The 26,389-nt window shown below is 41.9% G+C and overlaps 4 protein-coding genes across 4 annotated transcripts; 1 reads left to right on the forward strand and 3 right to left on the reverse strand.

Annotated features, from left to right (window-relative positions):
• Positions 1-454: 454 nt before the first annotated feature.
• Positions 455-1,072, reverse strand: LOC134328475 (histone H3-like). Its single transcript, XM_063009568.1, has 2 exons — positions 1,007-1,072; positions 455-892 (listed from the first exon to the last, which is right to left on the reverse strand). The coding sequence occupies exons 1-2, from the start codon at positions 1,070-1,072 to the stop codon at positions 455-457; spliced, it is 504 nt and encodes a 167-aa protein (XP_062865638.1).
• Positions 1,073-1,575: 503 nt separating this feature from the next.
• Positions 1,576-1,962, reverse strand: LOC134328976 (histone H2A). The gene has a single exon (XM_063010213.1). It carries the CDS (start codon positions 1,960-1,962, stop codon positions 1,576-1,578), a length of 387 nt encoding a protein of 128 aa, XP_062866283.1.
• A 612-nt stretch (positions 1,963-2,574) lies between these two features.
• On the reverse strand, positions 2,575-3,263 carry LOC134328817 (histone H1-like). The gene has a single exon (XM_063010045.1). It carries the CDS (start codon positions 3,214-3,216, stop codon positions 2,575-2,577), a length of 642 nt encoding a protein of 213 aa, XP_062866115.1. The 5' UTR covers positions 3,217-3,263.
• Positions 3,264-4,749: 1,486 nt separating this feature from the next.
• Positions 4,750-21,492, forward strand: LOC134328476 (tyrosine-protein phosphatase 13-like). Its single transcript, XM_063009569.1, has 4 exons — positions 4,750-4,862; positions 10,535-10,661; positions 10,752-10,877; positions 21,475-21,492. The coding sequence occupies exons 1-4, from the start codon at positions 4,750-4,752 to the stop codon at positions 21,490-21,492; spliced, it is 384 nt and encodes a 127-aa protein (XP_062865639.1).
• The last annotated feature ends 4,897 nt before the right edge of the window (positions 21,493-26,389 follow it).

Raw genomic sequence — 26,389 nt, forward strand, 5'->3', positions numbered from 1 at the left:
TTGCATTTGTAGCGTAATATTTTAACCACCGCTGAAATTTACGGCTCCTTCTTCTTTACAGGCATGTTTGTGTTGTTACTCTACTACTCATAACTACTATATTACTCTTATTAACTCAATGTTTTATAGAACCCCATAAACATACTCCACTATAAACATTATTAATCATGTGTTAAGACACCACCTGCCAATCTTTAATCTGCTGTACTTATGTAACCGTGTTTATAATTGTTGTAAGAACATGTAAAGTACATCTCTACACTCACACAAAAACACACATTAAACAGTTTTTCCTAATATTTATAACTGATAAACATAACTAAATTATAACTCGGAACACGCACACACAATGGAATAAATAAATAATAAAGTTATGAAAAGTGCCCATTTCAGTGGAAGCATGTAAGTGGCTCTTAAAAGAGCCTTTGGGGATAATTGGATGGAGTGGGTTCGTTTAAGCACGCTCTCCGCGAATACGGCGGGCCAGCTGGATGTCCTTAGGCATGATGGTCACCCTCTTGGCATGGATGGCGCACAGGTTGGTGTCCTCGAACAGACCGACCAGGTAAGCCTCACTGGCCTCCTGCAGAGCCATGACGGCAGAACTCTGGAAGCGCAGATCGGTCTTAAAGTCCTGAGCGATCTCTCTAACCAGGCGCTGGAAGGGCAGCTTGCGGATGAGCAGCTCAGTGGACTTCTGATAACGGCGGATTTCACGCAGAGCCACGGTACCTGGCCTGTAACGGTGAGGTTTCTTCACACCGCCGGTAGCCGGGGCGCTCTTGCGGGCAGCCTTAGTGGCGAGCTGCTTCCTCGGCGCTTTACCACCGGTGGATTTACGAGCGATCTGCTTGGTTCTTGCTATCGCGTCTGGAACTCTACACTTCACGAACTGTAGGGCAGAATATGTTATCCCGCCCAACACGCTCTATTTAAGCACCAGAGCCGCTCTGCGCTCATTGGGCGTCTTGATGAAGCTCTTTTCTCATTGGACGAACGTGCTTACGTCAAATGTCGCTGACTGGTCGGCGTTCTGCCGCTGCCTCGTTTCAGAAAACAGTATTTCCTCCATGCTGTTGGCGGGATTTATAATACTTTCCATTGTTTCTTTGTGCTTTTAAAACACAGCCTACAATCGCATTTACAGTATATACCTTTATAAAAAAATATTCTTGATTATTTCGTTAATTTTGCTTATTATTGTTATTATTAGTATTATTGTAATTTTTGTTCCATGTGTTCTACACAAACACGTTTGTTGCACCACTTTTAATCGTCTAAATTGTTGGTTTTGCTACTGCAAGTGATATATACTGTATATATATATATATATATATATATATATATATATATATATATATACACATGTAAAGATAAATAGAAAGGGAAAAAATTAATCGTACATATTGATTTGTTAATTTTACCATGTCATAAATCATGTGAGTTTTATGCCGTGTGAGCCTATGAAACGACATTATATCTGTTTCGTTTACACATTATCTGGGGAAATTGCACTTTTTCTGTGGAAATGGGTGGCTCTTAAAAGAGCCTTTTGGTTAGAACACGAGAGCGACTTTACTTGGACTTGGCTGCTTTCTCGGTCTTCTTGGGTAACAGAACAGCCTGGATGTTAGGCAGTACACCGCCCTGAGCGATGGTTACACCTCCAAGCAGTTTGTTCAGCTCCTCGTCGTTACGCACGGCCAACTGCAGATGACGAGGGATGATACGAGTCTTCTTGTTATCTCTGGCGGCGTTACCAGCCAACTCGAGGATCTCAGCGGTCAGATACTCCAGCACGGCAGCCAAGTAGACAGGAGCACCAGCTCCCACACGCTCGGCGTAATTGCCCTTACGTAGCAGTCTGTGAACACGGCCCACGGGGAACTGAAGACCGGCACGGGATGAACGAGTCTTGGCCTTAGCTCTAGCCTTACCACCGGTTTTTCCTCGGCCACTCATTTTGATGATCAAATGCGTTAGTCGAACAAAACTGAAGTAAACCGGGGGAGAGCTCGAAGCGGTATAATATAGGCAAACTGGCCTCTCTCCTATTGGCTTAGAGCGAAGGCACAGCTGAGCCAATCCTAAACGCGCCGTCATGTCTCAGGGAAACACATACACGCCCCCTCACATATTGCCCCCCCCCCCCCCCCCCCCTCCTCCCCTCTCTTCTCCTCCGTTCTCCCCCTCGTGTAATGTATGATACAGAAAAGCTTCTCTTAAGCAACAATTACATTATATTATGTCACAATAACATTTACACTAACAATTACATTATGTAAGGAGCTCATATACGTGAGTGCACATACATATACACATTTATGAGGATGTGTGACAAAATCATTATTACACATAAAACAGGACCAGTTATACTTAGTGTTTTTAACTCCTTGCTTATCACTCTCTCCACATAAAATGTATGTATGGATGGTTGCATGTATGAATAGTTGTATGTTTGCATGCATGCTTATATGTATGTATGTGTTTAGGAAACGACTCTTTATGGGAAGATATAGGTGGCTCTTAAAAGAACCGTTTTAAGAAAATAAAAGTAATAAAACAGGAACATGTTTACTTCTTCTTGGGTGCAGCTTTTTTGGCCTTGGCCGCTTTGGGTTTAGCGGTCTTGGGTTTGGCTGCCTTGGCTTTTTTAGGACTCTTGGCTGCCTTCTTGGGGGTCGCCGGCTTCTTAGCCTTCTTGGGGCTCTTGGTGGCTTTCTTAGCGGCAGCAGCGGGTTTCTTGACCTTCTTGGGAGACTTCTTAGCGGCGGGCTTCTTGACTGTTACCTTCTTGGGCTTCTTGGCTGTTACCTTCTTAGGCTTCTTTGCAGCGGCGGGTTTCTTTGCGGCCTTTTTCACTTTAGGAGCGGCGGCTTTTTTGGCCGCGGGCTTCTTCGCCTCGGTCTGCTTCTTGTTGAGCTTGAAAGAGCCTGAGGCGCCGGTGCCCTTGGTCTGCACCAGGGTGCCCTTGGTCACCAGGCTTTTGACGGCGAGTTTGACGCGGGAGTTGTTCTTCTCCACGTCGTATCCACCTGCAGACAGAGCTTTCTTCAGGGCGGCCAGGGACACGCCGCTCCTCTCCTTGGAAGCGGAAACAGCTTTGACGATCAGCTCGCCGACGCTGGGACCCGCTTTCTTGGGTTTGGCCGCGGTCTTCTTTTTAGGAGCCTTGGCGGGGGCCGAGCTGGCCGGTGCTGGAGCTTCTTCTACCATCGTTGTTGGAGCTAAAACGGCGCTAAGAAAGAGCGAGTGAAGCGCTGTGCTCTGTTGTACAGAGACTCCTCCCTCTTACGAGAGGGGGCGGGGCTTTATAGCACACATGAGAACTGTGTAGACTCAACTCGGCCAGCGCAGCGTCTGTGTGCTTCCGTGACACATGCGCACTTGTGTTTTCTCATGGCAAATAGTGATTAAAATACAAGTCCTGATATAAAATGCGAGGTAATAAAGTGCACGTCGGCCGAACATAAGCTCTCTCGTTCATGTTAAAGCCCGCAAAGGGAACCTAACGATGCTCTGTTTCCTTGTGTTCTGCTAAAACAGCACACCGCTCCTGATGCGTGAAGCGCCGCAGCGCACATTTCACATCTTATTACACGTAAAAATATGCTGAGGAAACCCGATCTTCTTGTAGACACAGGCTGAAAAGAGCAAACCAGACCTTGGTGTTTTCCACATGCATTTATAAGCGGATGTGAGCTTCCTTTTCTACTAGGAAAATAGGCTGTTTAGTGCGAAGTAAAACACAACAACCAAGCAGGATTAGGTCGAGTCCAGGGTGCTTAACTGTCATGTTTGTTTGTTTATTAGGATTTTAACGTCATGTTTTACACTTTCGGTTACATTCATGACAGGAAACGGTAGTTTATCTTCACACAAGGTTCTTCAGTTCACAAGGTTACATCGAACACAGTCTTGGACAATTCAGTGTCTCCAATTCACCTCACTTGCATGTTTTTGGACTGTGGGAGGAAACCGGAGCGCCCGGAGGAAACCCACGCAGACACGGGGAGAACATGCAAACTCCACACAGAAAGGACCCAGATCGCCCCACCTGGGGATCGAACCCAGGACCTTCTTGCTGTGAGGCAACAGTACCCACTTAGCCACTAACTGTCATGTAGCTGAAAGACCAAATGGAAGAAAAAAATAAACATAACAGTTCAGAATAATAATGATGATAATAAGAAGAATATTTTAATACACTAACATTCATTTCAGTTTTTCTACATATTTGTGCTGTAAGTTCTACAGAACATCACCGTGTCAGCTTGAAGTTCTTAGCAGAATATGACTTATAACGTCCCATTTCTCACAATACAATGAAATATACAGACACATTTTTAACACAGAGGTCACTTATAAATACTTGTGTCAGTATTGTTCAAATCTGAACACTGCTTTACACATTTTTTATGTATTTATTTGTTCAATGTATTTATTGTTTATGGATTTATTTAGTTATGCACTCATTTATGACCTTAGCACCCAATTTAACAAAACATCAATGGCTCTAGCAGTCCAGCTTTTCTTTTTTTTCACTTTCACTTGTTCGGTGTAACACTGTATAATTAATAAATACTTGCAATAAGATTTAAATAAACAAGCGCATTATAAACTTTGATAAACTGTGTCCTGTTTGAGAGGGGTGAAGCCCGGTGGCGGGCCTGAGCCTCTCTCTCACTCCGCCACGGTGTGCGGTGCGTCCCGAGCCCCGAGATCACAGTAAAGTAGGTCGTTATCGCAATGGGGGGAATAATCGGGAACCAAAACATGGTGGCCGCATCATGGATGAATAAAGCGGTTGTAGTGTTAGTCAGCGGAGGCTTGTGGATCAGCTGGTGGAACATGGAATCACGGTACGTGATGAGTTTATTATTGTTTCACCGCTGGTATCTACAACAAGCCGGGTCACAATCTCAAACTGTCAACCTTTTATTGCAAATGAGGTGATCGAGCGTGAACTTACACGCTATGGTAAAATAGTTAGTGGCATAAGAAATGTGCACCTGAACTATGAGGAGACGAGGTGAAACAAGGGCCACAGAGGCAGGGCGTAGCACTGCACAGGTAGAAGATGGGTCAAAGCCCAAACAAAGCAAGCAGAATGCCTGGCAGGGTGTGAATTGCACTACTGAGCAGAACACTGCTCAAAGTAAATCAGGAGAGGGGCTGACATCCCCCCCCCCCCTCTGTATCTGGAGCTAAAGTTCTGAATAAGCAGACAGTGGGTTCTACTGGGTCCGTAACTCAGAGCAACTCAGCTGAGTTCCAGAGCTCTTCAGTGAAGGCCTCTATGTCTGGAAGTACTTAAGATATTAGCAATGTTGAAAATGTGGCAGAGGTTGCAAATAATGCTGATGACAATAGACATGTTATGCATAGACAGGTTAAAAATAACAATGACATAGAAAATGTGACAAATAGTTTTAAAACTGGTAATAATGATTCTGGAGTGAATACTAATGTTACTGACTCTGTGGAAAGTGAGGTGGTGGTCAGGGAGCTCACGAGTGGACCCCCCTCTCAGCATGACTTTCAAGATTTAGAATATTTCATAAAACCTGACCAAACTGATACTCAATCTGAGATGATGGAGGATGACACCGCTTCAGATATCTCAGAGGCTGTATCTCTTCCTGGGACAGACCAAAAACTTTATTCGGTAAACGAGTTAAACGAGTTTTTGGATGACACTCTGGGGAAAACAGTAGAAGTTATGGAATTTTTTCCAGATGTCAAAAAATTCATAAAATCAGTTGAAAAGGCAAGAAAGAGTGCAACAATGGCTGAACTGAGTCAGCAGAAAAGATATAGATTAAGAAAGTTTGTGACAAAGCTGCGGAAAGAAATGAAAGAAACAAAGGAATCTTGCTAAAATGATGGGTTTTAAATCACACAATATGGCTTTTATCTTCCCTTTTACTGTCTTCTTCTGTTCTCTTTTTTATCTCTATCTTATCTCCATGGATAAGTTGCGTGTAGGAACTTTAAACATTAATGGAGGTAGAGACAAAAATAAACAGGCTATAATATCAGAAATTATAAAACAAAAAAATCTAGATATAGTTTTCCTACAGGAAACACATAGTGATAAGGAAAATGAAGCAGAATTAAAATTGTTCTGGGAGGATAAACATTCTTTTTTAAGTCATGGATCAAATTTTACTGCTGGCGTTGCCATTTTAATGTCTAAGAAACAAAGTTTAACTAAGACTGAAGTTTTAGAAATTGAACGAGGCCGCATTTTAATGATAAAAACAAAAATTAGAGATACAGCTTTCCTTTTAATAAACGTTTATATGCCTAATTTGGGAGCAGATAGAATAGAAAGTCTGGATAAACTTAAAGAAAAATTGAAACTGGAAAAAAATAATGCTATAGTTGTGATGGGAGGGGATTGGAATTGCACTTGTGATTTTATAAAAGATCGTATTGGAGAAGAAACTCATTTTAATTCATTAAAGCTTTTAAATTCATTAATTAAAGCTCAGGGACTCATAGCCCCTTGGAGGGAGCAGAACCCCGATGTTAAACAATACACATGGATGAAAATAACAGAAAATAGAGTAAGCGCTGCAAGACTGGATCGTTTTTATATTTGTAAAAAAGATAGGAACAAGTTTTTTAACAATTGTTTTTACCCGAGTGGTTTTTCTGACCATCAGTTAGTAACAATAGATATTAATATGTCGGAGAAGGTGAAACCAACACCACTTTGGCGATTTGACACAAAATTATTACAGGATGAACATTTCTATAATAATTTTAAAATCTTCTGGGGAAAAATGGAAATCAGACCAAAGCAGTTATGAGAGTCTAGCTACGTGGTGGGAGTTAGGAAAAACCAACATTAGAATTTTCTGTTAACAATATGTGGATCAGAAAAAAACAATTGAAAAAAAAACATTGGCTGACTTGGAGCGAGATATAAAAGCACTGGAAAACGAAATAATTCAAAGTGATGACACAGAAAAAAACAAGGAGCTTCATGAACAAGCAAAGCGAGCTCTAACTCGGGTCAAATACTCCAGCATTAAAGACATGGATGCTCCAACATCTTACTTTTTAAATCTAAACCGAGGAGGAAGGTCACACAACCAAATGCTGCACTTAAAACATCCAAATGGACTTTTAACCACAAACATGAATGAAATGAGAAGCATTGCACTGAATTTTTATTCTGAACTTTACTCAGCGGACATTACAGCCAATCTGCAGAGATGAACTGCTACAGGACTTACCGAGACTGAGCCCATCACAAGCTGAAAAACTGGAAGAAAATATAGATTTTAATGAACTTACCGGGACGTGCTTATCTTCAGGACGTGCTGCTGGAATTGATGGTCTTAATGCTGAATTTTATAAAGCTTTCTGTGGGATAATAGGAGAAGATTTACATGCCGTTTTTATCTGGTCTTTTAATAACGGACGGCTTACGGTCAGCTGTACAACAGCAGTTTTGTCTCTTTTACCAGAAAAAAGGGGATTTGAGTCTTTTAAAAAATTGGAGACCTGTAGCACTTTTATGTACAGATTATAATATTTTATCAAAAGTTTTATCTAACAGACTTAAAACATACATTGAGTTTTTAATTCATACAGATCAGACATACTGTGTCCCAGGACGATGCATAATGGACAATATTTTTCTTGTTCGGGATATTTTTGATCTGTGTCGAATGAAACCTAAAAGTCTCGGATTATTATCTATTGATCAAGAAAAAGCGTTTGACAGAGTTGATCATACATATCTTTTTAAAACTCTTGAAGCGTTTGGTTTTAACAATCAGTTTTTAGCATGGATAAAACTTTTATATTCAGGTGCTGTAGCATTATTGAAAATAGGGGGAGGAGCTGCTACGGGGCAGAAGACAAGGATGTCCACTCTCAGGCCAGCTCTACAGCCTGGCCATTGAACCCCTATTACAAAAATTAAGAGTTGAAATGCAAGGTCAGTATGTGTGGTTCACAAAAAAAGCTTGTTTTGTCAGCCTATGCTGATGATGTCACAGTATTTATAACAAGACAAGATGACGTCCAAGCTCTGACTAATTGTCTTAATAAATATGCAGCAGCAGCATCGGCAAAAGTAAACTGGCACAAATCTGAATCTGCTCTAGTAGGGCCGTGGCAAAATCAAGAGCCACCGGTCTTACCTGAAAACCTACAGTGGGGTAGAAGAGGAATTATATATTTGGGAGTATTCTTAGGAACAGAAGAATACCAGGACAAAAACTGGGAAGGAGTGATCGAAAATGTGGAGGAAAAACTCTCTTGATGGACTTGGATCCTTCCCCAGCTATCTTATAGGGGAAGAGTGCTCATCACAAACAACCTGGTGGCATCAATGTTGTGGCATAAACTTGTAGCCCTGGAACCGCCAGATTGTCTTATAAGAGAAATACAGAAGAAACTTGTCCATTTTCTTTGGAGTGGACAGCACTGGACCCGGGCTCCTGTATTATACCTGTCTCGACAGGAAGGAGGGAAGGGTCTAATCGACCTTCCTAGCCGCATAAAAGCCTTTAGGCTACAAACAGCCCAAAGATGTTTATATACTGAGGGACTTGCATGGAACGTAACAGCATGCCAATTATTACAGCGCGTGGAAAATGCCGGATATGATAAACACCTATTCGTGCAAGAGCTGAAAGTTATGAGACTGACCCAAACCTCCAGCATTTATCAGTCAGTTTTAAAAGCATGGTCATCTGTGCTCAAGAGCACTAGAGCTGTAATACATCCACTCTTTTGTATTAATGAAGAACCGCTGTTTTTTAACCCGATGCTACAGACCGAGATGTTACGATCCTACAGTATACGCGACAGTTTTCTCAAAGCTGGACTGAACAAGATCGGCAGCCTAAGGGCCGGTGGAACTTGGAAGCCCATAAGCACACTGAGCACCGAAACAAAGATCAGGTCCAGCCGTCTGCTACAAATAATGATGAGAGAGGTGATTACATCGTTACCACCAACCTTCAGACAGGCTTTGGAAGAGGAAGAAGAACATTGTGAACCATTTCCCTCTCTCATTATCTCAGCAGCAATAGAAAATCAACCTGAGAAAGGGTCAATAATGTCATCCTCTATTCCACAGATAAGACATGACGTTGATGTAGCAGGGTTGAGGTGAGCGACATGTCGATTGGTAGCTATTGCTTTATGTACAATCCTCCACTGTAGGTCAGCAGTACGCTTCTCTATTGGAGGTTTATACAATGTCCTCCAGCATCTTTTTGGGGAAGATCCTGGTGGCAACAAACTCACCCAGCCAGATTCTTTCACCCCTGTAAGAGAATTCTGGTGCAGTACTTTTACACTCACCATATATAATGCTTTTTTAGAAGGACTTTCCAAGTCTGTAAGTTTCGGAGTGTTTAGAAACCATTGATCATTTGTTTCTAAGATGTCCTAGACTAAAAACTATGCTCCAGACAATCACAACCTGGTTGACAGGCCTTGAGACTATGCTGACGGACAATCTTTTTATTTTTGGACCAATATATTATAAAAGTGAAAAAGAGAAAATTTGTCTGATCAATTTTATACTGGGTCAAGCAAAGCTAGCCATTTGGCTAACAAGAAAAAATAAATTGAAAGGAACAGGAACTGTGAACACTGACACAATGTTAAAAACTCTGATCAAAATCAGACTAAGAATTGAGTTCTCATATTTTAAATTAACAAACAAACTTCAGGACTTTTGCTCAATTTGGACTCAGAACGAAGTTTTATGCTCCTTTGATGATGATGGTTTAATTTGGTGTTTTTAATAGAATTCTGTCGATTATGAGATGTTTTTGAGATGTTTTTTTAGAATGAATTATAGAATAATTATAGAATGAATTCTATGTGTATTTATTTACTTTTTTGGTATCTCAAATAAGATAATGTTTTTATAAATTGTATTATTTCAATGGAATAATAAATGATCTTAAAAGTCAAAAGTCTCTCTCTCCGCTCTGCCTTCCTGCTCTCCGTTGCTTCATTTGTCAGAACGAGACCCTGAGCCGACTTTAATCTTCAGCTTCCACGTTATTGCTCTGCCCGCAGCACCTTCATTAGTTGCTAACCCGTGGCTCCGTGTGTGTGCGTGCGTGTGTGTGTGCGTGTGTGTGTGTGTGTGTGGAAACTGCAGACAGAAAAACGCACTTGTGATGTCTATAGTCCTTGACGCACTGCTGCCACCTAGTGGTATCACGCTCCTCTTACTTTGGTGAGAGTGAGTTCCGATTCATCCTAGAATCATATATCAGTCTATAGAATGTTTAGGGTTTATTTTCATGTTTTGCGCCTTTCTGGTCAGGGCTGCGATGAAACCAGAGCCACCTGAAAACCCTGGCACTGCTGAGTTTTACTGCAGGTGATTTATTGTACCCGGTCTGTTTAGAATGTTTGGCTGGGATCGAACCCAGACCTGCCAGCTGTGCCACCACGTGAACCAGAGGAAAAAAAGGGGCCTTGCTCAGGGGCCCGAGCTGTCATGATAAAGCTTGAAACTGACGTGGTTCTCTCTGTGTTCCAGACAACAGAAAGCCTATGTGGCCACTCAGGGTCCCCTGGCCGAGACCACGGAGGACTTCTGGCGCATGCTGTGGGAGCACAACTCCACCATCGTGGTGATGCTGACCAAACTGCGCGAGATGGGACGGGTAAGAGAACCGTCCGGGTCAGCGGAGTGTCTGCAGCGCCACCTGGCTGCTTGGCTGACTAACTTAACCCTCTGTCGTCTCTGTGTGCAGGAGAAGTGCCATCAGTACTGGCCGGCCGAGCGCTTCGCCCGCTACCAGTATTTCGTGGTGGACCCCATGGCTGAGTACAACATGCCCCAGTACATCCTCCGCGAGTTTAAAGTCACCGACGCCAGGGTGCGTACGCCGCTCCGGTGTTTCCCTGTCGCCTTTCCCGCCTCGGTTTTGTTCGCCACGTCTTTCTTTTGTCTTTCTTTCTTTTGCTCCAGCGGTCTAGGGGTCGCAGCCACGCCTTTTTATGCCATGTGGGCAAATTTACACCCGCCGAGCACTTTATTAGGAACACCCGTCTGGTACATACACTCACTGATCATTTAGCAGTTTACAGTTATGATTGAATACAAGTCCAGCAATTGAAGGTCAGGGCCTTGCTCAGGGGCCCAAAAGGGACAAATTGAACCATCAACTTTCGGATGCCCAGCATAGTACAATGACTAACTGTATCTCATCACCCATCACATTAACTTTTACATATTTAGGCATATAGGAGACGCCTTTATTCAAAGCTTTATCCAGTTCTGTGACAGTATACAGTCTAACCTAGCAGTAGTGGGACTTGAACCAGCGACCTTTCGATTACTAGTCCAGTACCTTAACCGCAAGGCTAAAACGAAGCGACTTACAGTACTGTGATGGTATATTGTCTAAGCAGTTAAAGGTTAAGGGCCTCACTTAGGGGCCCAACAGTGGCAACCTGGCAGTGATGGGGCTTGATCTAGCAACCTTTTGATTACTAGTCCAGATGCTTTTTAACCAAAGTGACTTACAGTACAGTGACGGTATATTGTCTAAGCAATTGTGTGTTAAGGGCCTTGCTCAGGGGCCCAACAGTGGCGACCTGGTAGATGTGGGGCTTGATCTAGCGATCTTTTGATTACTAGTCCAGTACCTTAACCATTAGGTTACAACTGGCTGTGTCTGTGGGTGGGAGGGATAACTGGTTTGATTCCTCATCACTGCTGCAGTTGTGACCCCTGCTGGCTGGTCGTGGCACTGCACACAGACACTACATGACACTGATCCTTTTATAAAGTGAAAAGAAGTGGTTGGTGACTACACACGTCCATACACGTTCAGGAATGGGGTCTGAAGCAGTGGAGGAGATACAGCTGTGGAATCGGATACGACTAGATGGGGGGGGGGGGTGTTTTTAGGGCTGCTTTAGGGGGGGTTTGGCTGCTTTCTTATCCCTGTCTCATCCGTCTCTTCCTTTTTTCCTCCCCCTTCTGTACCTCTCTCGCTGGCTCGGTATCCGTGGGTTATATTTAGGGTGGCTCTGGTGGTGACGAGCCTGCGAGCACAGTACCACACACACACACACTCAACACATGTTAGTACTGCAGCCTTATGGAAGAGACTCCCTGGTGTTTCACTCCGCACTCTCGGATGTTAGTCGTGTTCTTTATATCAACTTATTATCTACATGGCTGGATTACTGACCGGGCCAGTGGGGCCAGCGCCCAGGGGCCCTTGAGGTCAGGGGGCCCTGGGGGGGCCCTGGCCCAAAACATTTTGCGATGCCTATCAACATTTATGACACAATATTTTTTTTTTTTCCTAGGGCCCTCCATTTTAAGGATCCTCTGACTATTAGGGACTTTGACCCCAGGGCCCCTTGGGGGCCCTAGCCATGCTTTTGGGGCCCCTAGCCATGCTTTTGGGCCCTAGCCATGCTTTTGGGCCCTAGCCATGCTTTCGGGCCCCTTATGAAAATGGATGAGGCGTTGTGGCACTGCTCTGACTTCGACTTCTGGCTATTAGGGGTCCTAGGAAAGAGGGGGGCATATTTTTAGAGGGCCCTGGTTATGAGAGCCCCTACCAGGGGGCCCTAGAGAAGAGCAGGGCATACCATTAGAGGGCCCTTGATCACGAGGGCCCCTGCTATGGGGCCCTTGACTTCCATAGAAGTCGTTTACCATGGCTCCTTGACTTTCTAGGGACCTACAAAATGCCAGGCAAGCTACCATATTTCATAACAGACGTTTTGTTGCAAATATGCGATTCAGGCCCTTACTTAATGTTTCTGAATTTGTATTGTTTCAAAATTATTATGTTCAATTTCTCTTAAGCGCAGAGACACAAATTAATTTAGCAATTTTGCAATTATTTAAATTTAAGACAAGCAATTTGTCTGATGAATGCTATCTTTGACACCGATTAAATTGAGTGAATTTGGCCAAGGGTGTGATTTCACTTATGTGAAAACAACAAGCCATTTGACTAGTTTCATGTTTCCCCTTTAATAAACAACAGTAAAGAGACCAGTGGTCACTCTAGCTCTAAAGGAATGCATGAAAGGAAAAGTGCCTTTTCATACAACAGAACTGCAAGCTAATTTTACTGAGTAGCACAATTTTGGTTTGGTGACAGATGATGAAACAGCAAGTGGTTTTGTTGTAGTAGCTGTGGCTGCGTATGCGTGTAACCCTGATATTTTGTTTGAGGATTATTTATTGGAAAACATATTTTACTCAGCTTGTTATTCAATGACTATTTAATGACAGTTTGACATGACTTGACATGTTTCAAGGCAGTGTGAAGGGGTCTCGACAATAATTAAACTTGATTTAATATCATTAACACAGCATTTTTAATATACTCAAAACCTTCCCCCTGTCTCCCTCTCCATGCCTCTCTCTCTCTCTCACACACACACAAAACAGCATTTTTTGTAGTAGATAGTGGCTGCCCCTCCCCCACTCTCTCACTCAGTGGTGAAAAATGGTTACATTGCCCTAAATTCCCACGTGGGCTGAGCCAATCAGGTGTTGTGAGAACTTCCAAGTAAATATGCAAGATCTATATAAAACCCCCTGCCAGTATCAAAACTCCTCACATTCAGACAGTTCAGCTTGCGAACTTGCTCTGTGCTTTTACTACAACTTTTACCTTGCTATTACCAGATCAGCAACCAACAGCCTTTTTAAAGGCTCATTGCCCTTTATACTGCATTATATTATTTTATAATATATATAAATATTTTTATATTATATTATTCTATACTATATTGCATATATTCTGTTACATTCTTTTCATAGTCTTTTCAAAGGCTTATATATTATATTATATTATATTACATGATATAATATTATATTACTATATATAATATATTAAACTTTGAAAGGTTCACAGCCTTTTTCAAGGCTAGTGTAACGTTGCTAACTAGCAACTCACAGCTTTTTTAAAAGCTTATTGTTATTTGCATATTACATTATTGATAATAGTAGAAGTGTAAGCTTTATAATATTAGTACATACATACAATACATTTACAATAACAACAATTTTTAGCTAAATAGTTATAGGTCAGCCTTTTTTATTACATATTGTATCTGGTTCTACAATTTTGTGATTGTATTTTTTTCCTGAACATACAACATAGAAACAACATAGTAAGTATTGGATAGGAATAGGAATTTGCAAGACAAGCTTCTATATTTGCATCTTAAGAAACACTTGCCATTAATAACATGGATCCCAAACAAAAAAGTGGTGCCTCAAAAAGAAAAGCAAAAAAGATTAAGGAAGCAAATCAGGCAGATTTCCTGAAAAGCGTTCCTTTGATCTCAAACTTCTTTGAGAAACCGCTGGATATGAGTGAGACAAGTATTGCAAATGTTAGCAGTGATCAGAGTTCTAGCAATGAAGATGTGATCACCACTGGCTTAGTGTCACCTGTCAGTGACTATGTACCTTTGCAGACCCAGTCAGGTGCAGAGCAGGAATGCCAGCCCTGCCAGGCTACCACAGACCAGCAGCAGAAAGACCATGAAAGGAAAGTTGCAGGTGTGTCAGACCCACAATCAGACCAGCCAGCTGCATCGTGTGAGTGTCGTTTTTCAAATGAGGAGGGCAAGGACCCCAACTCCTGGTGTGAAACAGTCAACGACCCTGCTTTATGGCCCAGTACCATTACCGACCAAGCCAAGTCGATTCTTGTTAGTAGAGGAGAAGCTGCATTTCAAAACAGAAGTGCTAAGTACCCAGCCTCAGTCAGGGATAGAGGCATTGGGGGTACCAGTAGGAGCTTTACAAATGCTCTACTCAGTTGCTCTCTACCCAACGGGCAAACTGTGACTAGGCAGTGGCTACTTTACTCTCCTTCAACTGGCTGTGTGTATTGTTTTGCTTGCAAACTGTTTTCCAGTAAGCACAATACTTTTGTTCATGGATTTTCTGACTGGAAACATTCAGAGTGGATTGGTGAGCATGAGGGGAGTGTGGAGCATAGGGCTTGCATGCTAGCATTATATAATCGCTCCAGAGGCACAGCAACAATTGATTCTGATATTGTCAAACAAATTGATGCAGAAAGACAATACTGGAGGGAAGTTTTGAAAAGAGTTGTTGCAGTCATCCAGTTTTTGGGGGAGAGGGGATTTGCTTTCAGGGGAGATGATGAGCTATTAGGATCAGCCCACAATGGTAATTTTTTGGGCATCATAGAACTCTTAGCCAAATTTGACCCATTCCTAGCTGAGCACCTCCAAAGGTTTGGAGGTAAGGGAAAAGGTTCTGTGTCCTACTTATCATCGACAGTGTGTGAAGAATTTATCCATTTGATGGGACAGAGAACAAAGCAGGCAATTGTTAATGAGATCAAAGAATCAAAATACTTCTCTGTTATAGTTGACTCCACTCCAGACCTTGCTCATGTGGACCAACTTACTTTTATTTTCAGGTTTGTTAATAATGACGGACATGTAGTTGAGCATTTTCTAGCTTTTGAGCCTATTGAAAACCATAGTGGGGACAGTTTGGCAGAGTGTGTCGTTGCTATGGTGGAGAATCTGGGCCTAGACTTATCCAACTGTAGGGGCCAGTCATATGATAATGCAAGTAACATGTCGGGAAAGTACAATGGAGTCCAAGCTCACCTTAAACAAAGAAACCCTTTGATTTGTTATGTCCCCTGTGCAGCACATTCACTGAATTTAGTTGGTGTCAATGCTGTTGACAGTAGCCCAGAAGCTGGAAGTTTTTTTGACTTTGTACAGGCAATGTACACATTTTGTGCATCATCTACACACAGGTGGGGAAAGGTTTTCCGTGATACTGATATCAAACTCACCAGGGGCCCAGACTATCCTTAATCCGTCCTTGTTTGTACCTTCTCAGTAGCTGGTAGACTCCTGGTCGGATCCAACGTCTTTAACGGACCAGGTGTAATTTAAATTCTGATTCCGCACGCGCAGGTACTGTACAAGTTTTCCTGTGTTAGCTGAATCCCTCTCTTTGTGCACAAATGTGTCACCTATGTAAATATGTTTTTTTTTTTCTCAGCATTTTGCTTATTTGATAGTTTAAGTGTGGTTGACACACAACAAGGGCACAAAAATGTCATTCAGTGCAACGACTAATTTATGCAAAAATACACACACAAGGAACAATCTTAGCCATTTCAAATTTATAAGTTTAGTATAATATCTCTTACAAAAGATTTAAAACCTCAGAAGAAACTGTACTTACTCTGTTTTGAATTTTCTGTGCATTGTTTGTACTCTAATGCGTCTCGGGATTTTGTTTATTTGTATACAAGACGTTTTTGCTACACATTCTATTCTATTTAAAACCCAATCAAACTCCATTTTCTATGAAGCAGGCCTGGATTCTCTTGCATTCACATGAAAAAAATATATAATAATTACTTATTACAGTTATTTTTGTTTTTATTGTTGTTATTTTTGCACTGTATGATGATTTTATGCTGCACTGAATGACATACTCCAAATTATCCTGTTACATCAGAATATTCATGACTTAATTTGTTTTTAAGTTCTTTATTGATTAAAGTAGCAGTAGTAGAATGAAATTATGCCACACCAGTAGCAAGTATGTGTTATAATATTACTACATCATGAGTTTGCCTGTTCTCCCCGTGTCTGCGTGGGTTTACTCCGGGAACTCCGGTTTCCTCCCACAGTCCAAAAACATGCAAGTGAGGTGAATTGGACACACTAAATTGTCCATGACTGTGTTTGATAAAGCTAATGAACCTTGTGTGAAGATAAAGTACCGTTTCCTGTCATGAATGTAACCGAAAGTGTAAAACATGATGTTAAAATCCTAATAAACAAACAAACTACATCATGAAAAAAGTAAGGCAATCATAAACTGTATTCTGAAATAAAACAAGAAACTTGCATAAAAGTGATGTAACATGAGATCATTTGAAGTCCTGTCATAGCATGAAAAAATGGTTGCTGTTAAAGCATTTCAATATATTCATAAAGCATTTTAATATTAAAACATAGCTAATGAAGCCATCATAACAACTTGTAAGGCACCAGAACAGTGTGGAAGTGTGGAATTTGTGTCATAACACGTGAAAAAGTTGCTGCAGTAAATCTAAATTCATTCAGCAGTGAAAACCATTTGAAGTCACATTTTATCTTTTGTTGTTAACCTTGAGGTTCTTGCTGTACATGGCTTTGGTTCTGCGATTATGATTTTGACATCAGACTTAAGGTAGTAAATTTCATCAGGTGGATTTGGCCACACAAAGGAATTTTCAATTTTGCTTTAAAAAATAATTTTAAAACATTAAAAAGTCAGTATAACAATGTCATTGTCAATTCAGTGCAACAGCGAAATTCTGTTGCACTGAATGACTGTTGTTGTACTGAATGACAGAAATTTTACTTTAGCACATTTTACAGTTATCCCAGTGGTTAGCCAAAGCTAACATTGACCTTAGCTTAAAGACATTTCTACACATATTCACATTTAAATGTTAATAACCTTGTTTGTTTACAAGAGTTACCGTAATATTACGTTTTCTGTGTTGTACTGAATGACACTCAGTTTTGTTCTTTAATGTACTATGTCAGTAAAAAGACATTTTTATCAAATAATGTTAAAATGCATTGACCTCGTGTGTGTGCTGAAGGGTCCCCAGTAGTCTTCTTTTGTTGTTATAATTGGTCACATGACTGCAGTAACTTGATGGCATATTAAAATAAGGCTTTTTATTAACGTTGTACTGAATGACAACTGAAGATTGGGAAAATGGGGACTGAAAGTGTCCTGAATATTATTAATATTAAAAAACACATCTGATTGAATATTATTTAATATGTCACACATGACATTTGTACAATTATGCCAAAGCAGTAAATTTTAAGTTTTACTTAAGATTAATTAGTTTTTTCTTAATGTTTTATTACTTAAAGAGGTAGGAGGACTGTTGCACTGAATGACATTTTGGGGGTTTCAAGGGTTATTTTTTCAAAAATCATACATTTTCTGTAAAAAATTACTTTAAGTTTCAGTAAACATGTACAAATGGAGTAGATTGAAGGTATATCCACTTATATTAATATAATTGTATATTATTTATCAAGTGGGGACACTAAAAAGTTACGTCTCGTCTTTGACCCATATACTGTATGTTTTAATTAACTTATTATACCATACTTAACCCACACTTGTCAGCTGTACCAGGACTCCTAATTGTACTAATACAATCTGTACAAATTAATGGAATAATGGACACAGAGACCATGAATACATGTAGAAAAGGCCTGTATAAAAGGTATTTTTAAAGTCCTTATGGCACCTCTATGTATTTTCCATCCTGGCATCTGGTTCGAAACCAGAAAAGGTTCACACATTTCCTATTGTAGTTTCAAGTTTGTTGTTCTTTTGTTAGATTTTTTGATGCTGATTTGATGGAACCGCTCCCAAAGACCACAAAATGGAGAAAGGGAAACCACCATTGTGATTTTCCCCAGACTCATAATGGAAACATCACTGAAAATTGTTTCATCACTGAAGCACTGGTCAAGAATACAGTTCTGTTCTGGAAATGGACATTGACCTCTCTAGTTCACTACAGTGTGAACATGAGGAGGACACCGTATCATTTAGTGACACAATTTCTGAAGTTTTGCCAGATTCTGGTAACACAGAAGGTGTTCATGAATTTCCAAACTCTGAATCAGAGTTTATGGGGGCTCCACTTTACCCAGGGTCAGACATAACACTTGCACAATGTGTAGTGCTCATTCTAGCTTATTCTCTTAGACACAACCTAAACACTAGAGCTGTAGAAGATAATTTAAAACTACTAAGCCTCCTCTTACCAGCAAATAACATTTTGCCACATTCTCTCCATATATTCAAAACACTGTTTGAAAACCCAGCAGATTCTATTACCATACATTATTTTTGTGAAGGCTGTGGAATGTGTCTACCCAAGCAAAATACCCATTGTATGGCCTGTGGTGATAAAAGTGACACTGATAAAAATCTTAGGGAAGGTAACTTTTTTATTAGTGTATCACTTGACAGTCAGATCAGAGACATCCTACAAAGGGAGGACTGCCCCATTGTAGAGCATACAGACGTACATCACAGTGAAATGCTTAAAGGAATCACAAATTTTAGTTGTGGTGATGTGTTTTTGCTTTGGAATTGTGATGGTATTTCTGTTTTCAATTCTTCATCATACTCTCTGTGGCCAATTCTGTTCACCAGTTTAATGGTGCATATGGTTGTGGTTTCTGTCTCAGTGAAGGAATGGTTGTGGCAAAGGGAAGAGGCTACACAAGGGTGTATCCTGCTGTACAGGCTGAAATGAGAAGCCATCAACATGTTGTGGAATGTGGACAGAAGGCCATTGAAGAGGGTGTTGATCATATCCTAGGCGTTAAGTCACTGTCACCATTGATTCTTCTGAGCAGCTCAACTGGTTTTGATATAGTGAAGAGTTTCCCTGTAGATTATATGCACTGTGTACTGCTTGGAGTGACAAAACAGTATTTAGATCTCTGGTTCAACAGCAAATATCATATTGGAACCTCAAAAGACACTGTTGATCAAAGGTTGCTCTCCATCTCACCACCCTCTGATGTACCCAGAGTTCCACGTACTGTGCATGTGGCACACAAGTGGAAGGCTGCAGAATGCCGGAGCTGGTTAATTTTTTATAGCTTACCAGTGCTGCAAATGATCCTGCCAGCCAAATACTTGAAACACTGGTTACTTTTGGTCAGTGCAGTCTTCTGTCTTCTCAAGGAGAAAATTTCAGAGTGTGACTTTGCAGACGCCTCTAGAAAACTGAACAAATTTGTCTGTCAGATGCCAGAAACATATGGCTTGTGTCACATGTCTTTCAATGTGCACCTACTGACTCACTTGCCATTCTCTGTGAAAATGCATGGACCATTATGGTCAACATCTACATTTCCATTCGAAAGCCATAATCAAAAACTTTTGCAGTTATGCCATGGGACACAATCTATACCAAGGCAAAGAGCTCTGCGTTTTACCATCTTTCAGTCTTTACCTAAGTTACTCAGGAAATCTCACACTGTTGGTAGTGTCTCACACAGAGTTGACAAAATTGTTAATGATTGGATAGCTGGCTATTCTCTGACATCAAAAGCAAAGAAAATTAATGACATTGTTTTTCTGGGTTGTCCCTGTCTGAAGTCACTGGAAGAAACAGAATGCTCATTGCTACTTCCATTTTGTAGCATTCAGAAGACCAATATGACTGCTGAATTTTATGACCGGGCTGTTTTAAGGGGAAAGGTGTTCACAACAGAGGCATATGGACAAGGGCATAAACACAATAGCTATACTACTGAGCTGAAAAATGTAGCATTGGGGTAATAAAGTCAATAATAAATATCCCAAAAGAAAATAATAACAATCCTGTGTTTTTGGTACAGCTTTTCCAAACGGAAACAGCACGGTTTGACTCAGAGGCAGTGGCACATTTTAAAATTGTTAGACTTACAACAACAAGAATAGCTGTGAAACCAAGTGATGTGGTCCGCAAGGTAGTTTTCATTGGGAAAATTCACAAAAATATGTATGTCATTACAGCCAAACAGTATAGAAATAGACTAAGTCTATATTTGTGAGAGTAGATTAAACACAGCATATGCAATGCATGGAAATTAAAGATATACACTTGACATGTTCAAAGTTGGTGAGATCAAATATAGAGAAATTTAGAAGAAAAAAACAGAGAAATTAGCCAAATGTCTGAATGTATGAATGAGTTACTAAATAACTTTGTTTAGATGTATTCTTATTTTTGAACAATTTATTTGTTAATTCTTATAGCTTCTATTTTTGTTTTTCATAACTTAACTGCTTAAATGGGCCAGACAATGATGGAAATGCAGATTTTTAAAATATTGTGAAATATAACTATATATATATATACAGTATATATATGTGTATTTATATGTATCCATGTATTATTGTTGTATACCTGCAAATAAACATGTAATTATGAGTAATTTATTAATTATTCTGAAGACATTGTATTACTGTCAATTTCCCTATGTGTGTATACATTCTTTAATGATAACTACAAGGTTAAATATAATTATTTCATATTCACAACAGGGAGACAGTTGAACATTTAGAATCCAATTGAATTCTTATGGGAAAAAACAAAAAGTCCACAATTTTTGGAATCCTATAGGACTGTATTGGAAAAACTGAAAATCCTATAGAATATTTTGACCAGGGGATGTTGGGTGTTTATTGGCAAGGAAATCTTCTTTGGGCTGAAATGGCAGCACACACCGCATCCAGGAGCCTCCAGCTGTGCGTCTCTCTGTACATGCAGATGCTGGACCTGCAGTGCAGGTAAGTACGAGTTTATAGTTGTGCGCCTGATTTGTTCCATACAAACTCTTTGGTTTTCCTAAAGGACATTCTGCACCTCATTTCATATGTGTAATGTTGTACAGGTTAACGTGTACACCTGACATTCTATACATGTTTCTAGTTCTTATAAACTCCACATGACATTTCAAACATTTATATATGTGTAGGTTATACAGTGTATCACAAAAGTGAGTACACCCCTCACATTTCTGCAGATATTTAAGTATATCTTTTCATGGGACAACACTGACAAAATGACACTTTGACACAATGAAAAGTAGTCTGTGTGCAGCTTATATAACAGTGTAAATTTATTCTTCCCTCAAAATAACTCAATATACAGCCATTAATGTCTAAACCACCAGCAACAAAAGTGAGTACACCCCTTAGTGAAAGTTCCTGAAGTGTCAATATTTTGTGTGGCCACCATTATTTCCCAGAACTGCCTTAACTCTGCTGGGCATGGAGTTTACCAGAGCTTCACAGGTTGCCACTGGAATGCTTTTCCACTCCTCCATGACGACATCACGGAGCTGGCGGATATTCGAGACTTTGCACTCCTCCACCTTCCGCTTGAGGATGCCCCAAAGATGTTCTATTGGGTTTAGGTCTGGAGACATGCTTGGCCAGTCCATCACCTTTACCCTCAGCCTCTTCAATAAAGCAGTGGTCGTCTTAGAGGTGTGTTTGGGGTCATTATCATGCTGGAACACTGCCCTGCGACCCAGTTTCCGGAGGGAGGGGATCATGCTCTGCTTCAGTATTTCACAGTACATATTAGAGTTCATGTGTCCCTCAATGAAATGTAACTCCCCAACACCTGCTGCACTCATGCAGCCCCAGACCATGGCATTCCCACCACCATGCTTGACTGTAGGCATGACACACTTATCTTTGTACTCCTCACCTGATTGCCGCCACACATGCTTGAGACCATCTGAACCAAACAAATTAATCTTGGTCTCATCAGACCATAGGACATGGTTCCAGTAATCCATGTCCTTTGTTGACATGTCTTCAGCAAACTGTTTGCGGGCTTTCTTGTGTAGAGACTTCAGAAGAGGCTTCCTTCTGGGGTGACAGCCATGCAGACCAATATGATGTAGTGTGCGGCGTATGGTCTGAGCACTGACAGGCTGACCCCCCACCTTTTCAATCTCTGCAGCAATGCTGACAGCACTCCTGCGCCTATCTTTCAAAGACAGCAGTTGGATGTGACGCTGAGCACGTGCACTCAGCTTCTTTGGACGACCAACGCGAGGTCTGTTCTGAGTGGACCCTGCTCTTTTAAAATGCTGGATGATCTTGGCCACTGTGCTGCAGCTCAGTTTCAGGGTGTTGGCAATCTTCTTGTAGCCTTGGCCATCTTCATGTAGCGCAACAATTCGTCTTTTAAGATCCTCAGAGAGTTCTTTGCCATGAGGTGCCATGTTGGAACTTTCAGTGACCAGTATGAGAGAGTGTGAGAGCTGTACTACTAAATTGAACACACCTGCTCCCTATGCACACCTGAGACCTAGTAACACTAACAAATCACATGACATTTTGGAGGGAAAATGACAAGCAGTGCTCAATTTGGACATTTAGGGGTGTAGTCTCTTAGGGGTGTACTCACTTTTGTTGCCGGTGGTTTAGACATTAATGGCTGTATATTGAGTTATTTTGAGGGAAGAATAAATTTACACTGTTATATAAGCTGCACACAGACTACTTTTCATTGTGTCAAAGTGTCATTTTGTCAGTGTTGTCCCATGAAAAGATATACTTAAATATCTGCAGAAATGTGAGGGGTGTACTCACTTTTGTGATACACTGTATATATAGTCATTTAGTTCTTTATTTGTAGTAGGATTATGTGACAAACCAGCATCAGATCTCTGTGGTGTAACGTTAACACGTTTACTCTCCGAGTAAAAGCTCCGGGTTCAAGGCCTGTTACGTGCACACACTCGCCCACACTCAATGGAACCACACACATAAACACACACTCGCACGCATGCAAACTCATATATACACACACACTTACACACACACACTCACAAATTGATCCAAGATGGCGGCGCTTTAACACGCAGCGGCCGCTCGGGGGTCGAAAAACGGTGTTTTTTTGTTGTTTTCAGGAAAAGTTTGTAAGTTTGTTTAGGACAGTTTTGTTTATAAACGTATGGAAACCACTTTTGACTTAGTTTACAACCGCCAGACACTGCTACAATTGAGAAAACAGTCAGAAACCAACCTGCAAGATGATCTGCAGCGAACTCTGCATGAACTCTGCCTACTTCGCGAACCAGACCTGCAGTCCTCGGTGTTACGAGGAGGAGGCGTTTGTGTTTACATTAACACCGAATGGTGCAAGGACTCTGTGGTTGTTGTGGCATACTGTTCTCCGATGGTGGAATTTGCTATTGTTAGATGCAGACCTTTTTATTTACCACGGGAATTCACCAGCGTGCTTATTGTCGCGGTGTATCTCCCGCCCAGCGCGAACGCGAAGGAAGCATTGAGCGAACTTTACAGAGCCATCAGCGAACTGCAGAACACTCATCCAGACAGACAGTTTATTATCGCTGGGGATTTTAATCATGCAAATCTCAAGTCTGTTCTCCCTAAATTCCATCAGCATGTGGACTTTGCTACGAGAGGAGCGAACACGCTGGATAATGTTTACACGAACATTGCCGGTGCGTACCGGGCGGAGCCCCGCCCCCACCTCGGATACTCAGACCACATCTCTGTAATGCTAATTCCAGCATACAGAGCACTCGTCAGGCGCTCCAGACCTGAACAGAAAAAGGTGAAAACCTGGCCAGAAGGATCCATCTCTGCTCTTCAGGACTGTTTTGAGTGCACTGACTGGGACATGTTTAGGGAGGCTGCAACATACGGCGATTACACTGATCTAGAGGAGTACACGACTTCAGTGACCTGCTACATCAGCAAATGCATTGAGGACGTCACTACCACTAGAACCATCACTTCCAGACCCAACCAGAAGCCGTGGATGACTCCAGAGGTGCGTGCACTGCTGAGGGCCCGAGACTCCGCTTTTAAAGCAGGTGACCAGCCGGCTCTGAGAACAGCGAGAGCCAGACTGTCCCGGGCAATCCGAGAAGCAAAGCGTGCACACGGCCAGAACAGCCACAGCCACTTCCAGAACACTTCCAGAACATCCACAGCCACTTCCAGAACAGCGGTGACACACGGATGCTTGTGGCAGGGCATCCAGGCCATCACCAACTACAGGACGACTCCACCCATCTGTGACAGTGATGCCTCCCTTCCAGATGCGCTGAATGACTTCTACGCTCGGTTCGAGGCGCAGAACAACATGTTGGCGAGGAAGATGACCCCACCTTGTGACGACCAGGTGCTTCGTCTCACCACAGCGGACGTGAGGAGAACTCTGCACAGAGTCAACCCACGGAAGGCTTCTGGACCAGACAACATTCCTGGCCGAGTGCTCAAAGGATGTGCAGACCAGCTGGCAGATGTATTCACTGACATCTTCAACATCTCCCTGAGCAGCACCATCGTTCCAATGTGCCTCAAGACGACCACCATCGTACCCGTGCCAAAGAAGTCATCTGTGTCATGCTTCAACGACTATCATCCCGTAGCACTCACGCCTATCATCATGAAGTGCTTCGAGAAACTAGTCATGAGGCATATCAAGACCCTACTGCCTCCCACCATGGACCCACTGCAGTTTGCGTACCGTCCTAACCGCTCAACGGATGACGCCATATCCACTACACTTCACCTGGCTTCTACACACCTGGACAGAAAGAACACTTACGTCAGGATGCTGTTCATAGACTTTAGCTCAGCATTCAACACCATCATTCCTCAGCATCTAATTGGAAAGCTGAGCACGCTGGGCCTGAACACCTCTCTCTGCAACTGGATCCTGGATTTCTTGACTGGAAGACCTCAGTCCGTCCGGATCGGTAAGAACACCTCCAGCACCACCACACTGAGCACCGGCACTCCCCAAGGCTGTGTGATCAGTCCACTGCTGTTTACTCTGCTTACGCACGACTGTACAGCAATGCACAGCTCGAATTCCATCGTTAAGTTTGCAGGCGACACAACTGTGGTGGGACTCATCAGCAACAACGATGAGTCAGCGTACAGAGAGGAGATACAACATCTAACGGACTGGTGCCAAGTCAACAACCTGTCTCTGAATGTGGATAAAACCAAAGAGATGGTCATTGACTTTAGAAAGACAAGGGACCACTCCCCACTGCACATCGATGGCTCATCTGTTGAGATCGTCAAGAGCACCAAATTTCTCGGTGTTCATCTGGAAGAGAATCTCACCTGGACCCTCAACACCAGTTCCATCACCAAGAAAGCCCAGCAGCGTCTCTACTTTTTGAGAAGACTGAGGAAAGCTCATCTGCCACCCCCCATTCTCACCACGTTCTACAGAGGAACAATCGAGAACATCCTGAGCGGCTGCATCACTGTCTGGTTCGGAAATTGTACTGCGTCGGACCACAGGACTCTCCAGCGAGTAGTGAGGACAGCTGAAAAGATCATCGGGGTCGCTCTTCCATCTCTCACGGACATTTTTAACACCCGCTGCATCCGCAAAGCTCTAAGCATTGTGGACGATCCAACCCATCCATCACATGGACTTTTTACTCTGCTCCCGTCTGGGAGACGATACCGCAGCATCCGGACTAACACAACCAGACTGTGTAACAGTTTTATCCCACAAGCAATCAGACTCCTCAACTCAGTACTATAACAATTTCCTCCGGAAATTTTCTGCTGAACTGTATTGACTATGTTAGTCTGTTTTTACCTGTTTATTCAAATATTGAAAAGTCTTTTTGTATTTTTACACCTTATTTACTTTTTAGGCACCTTATCTCCATTTTTATCTCTCTTTACGCTGCTAATGTACAACATGTCACTACCTCATGAACCATTGTACCATCTATTCACCATCATGTACTAACACTTGTCTTTAGTCCTGTCTTCTAATTA

This window comes from Trichomycterus rosablanca, chromosome 15 (assembly GCF_030014385.1).
Source record: "Trichomycterus rosablanca isolate fTriRos1 chromosome 15, fTriRos1.hap1, whole genome shotgun sequence".
NCBI classification, from domain to species: domain Eukaryota; kingdom Metazoa; phylum Chordata; class Actinopteri; order Siluriformes; family Trichomycteridae; genus Trichomycterus; species Trichomycterus rosablanca.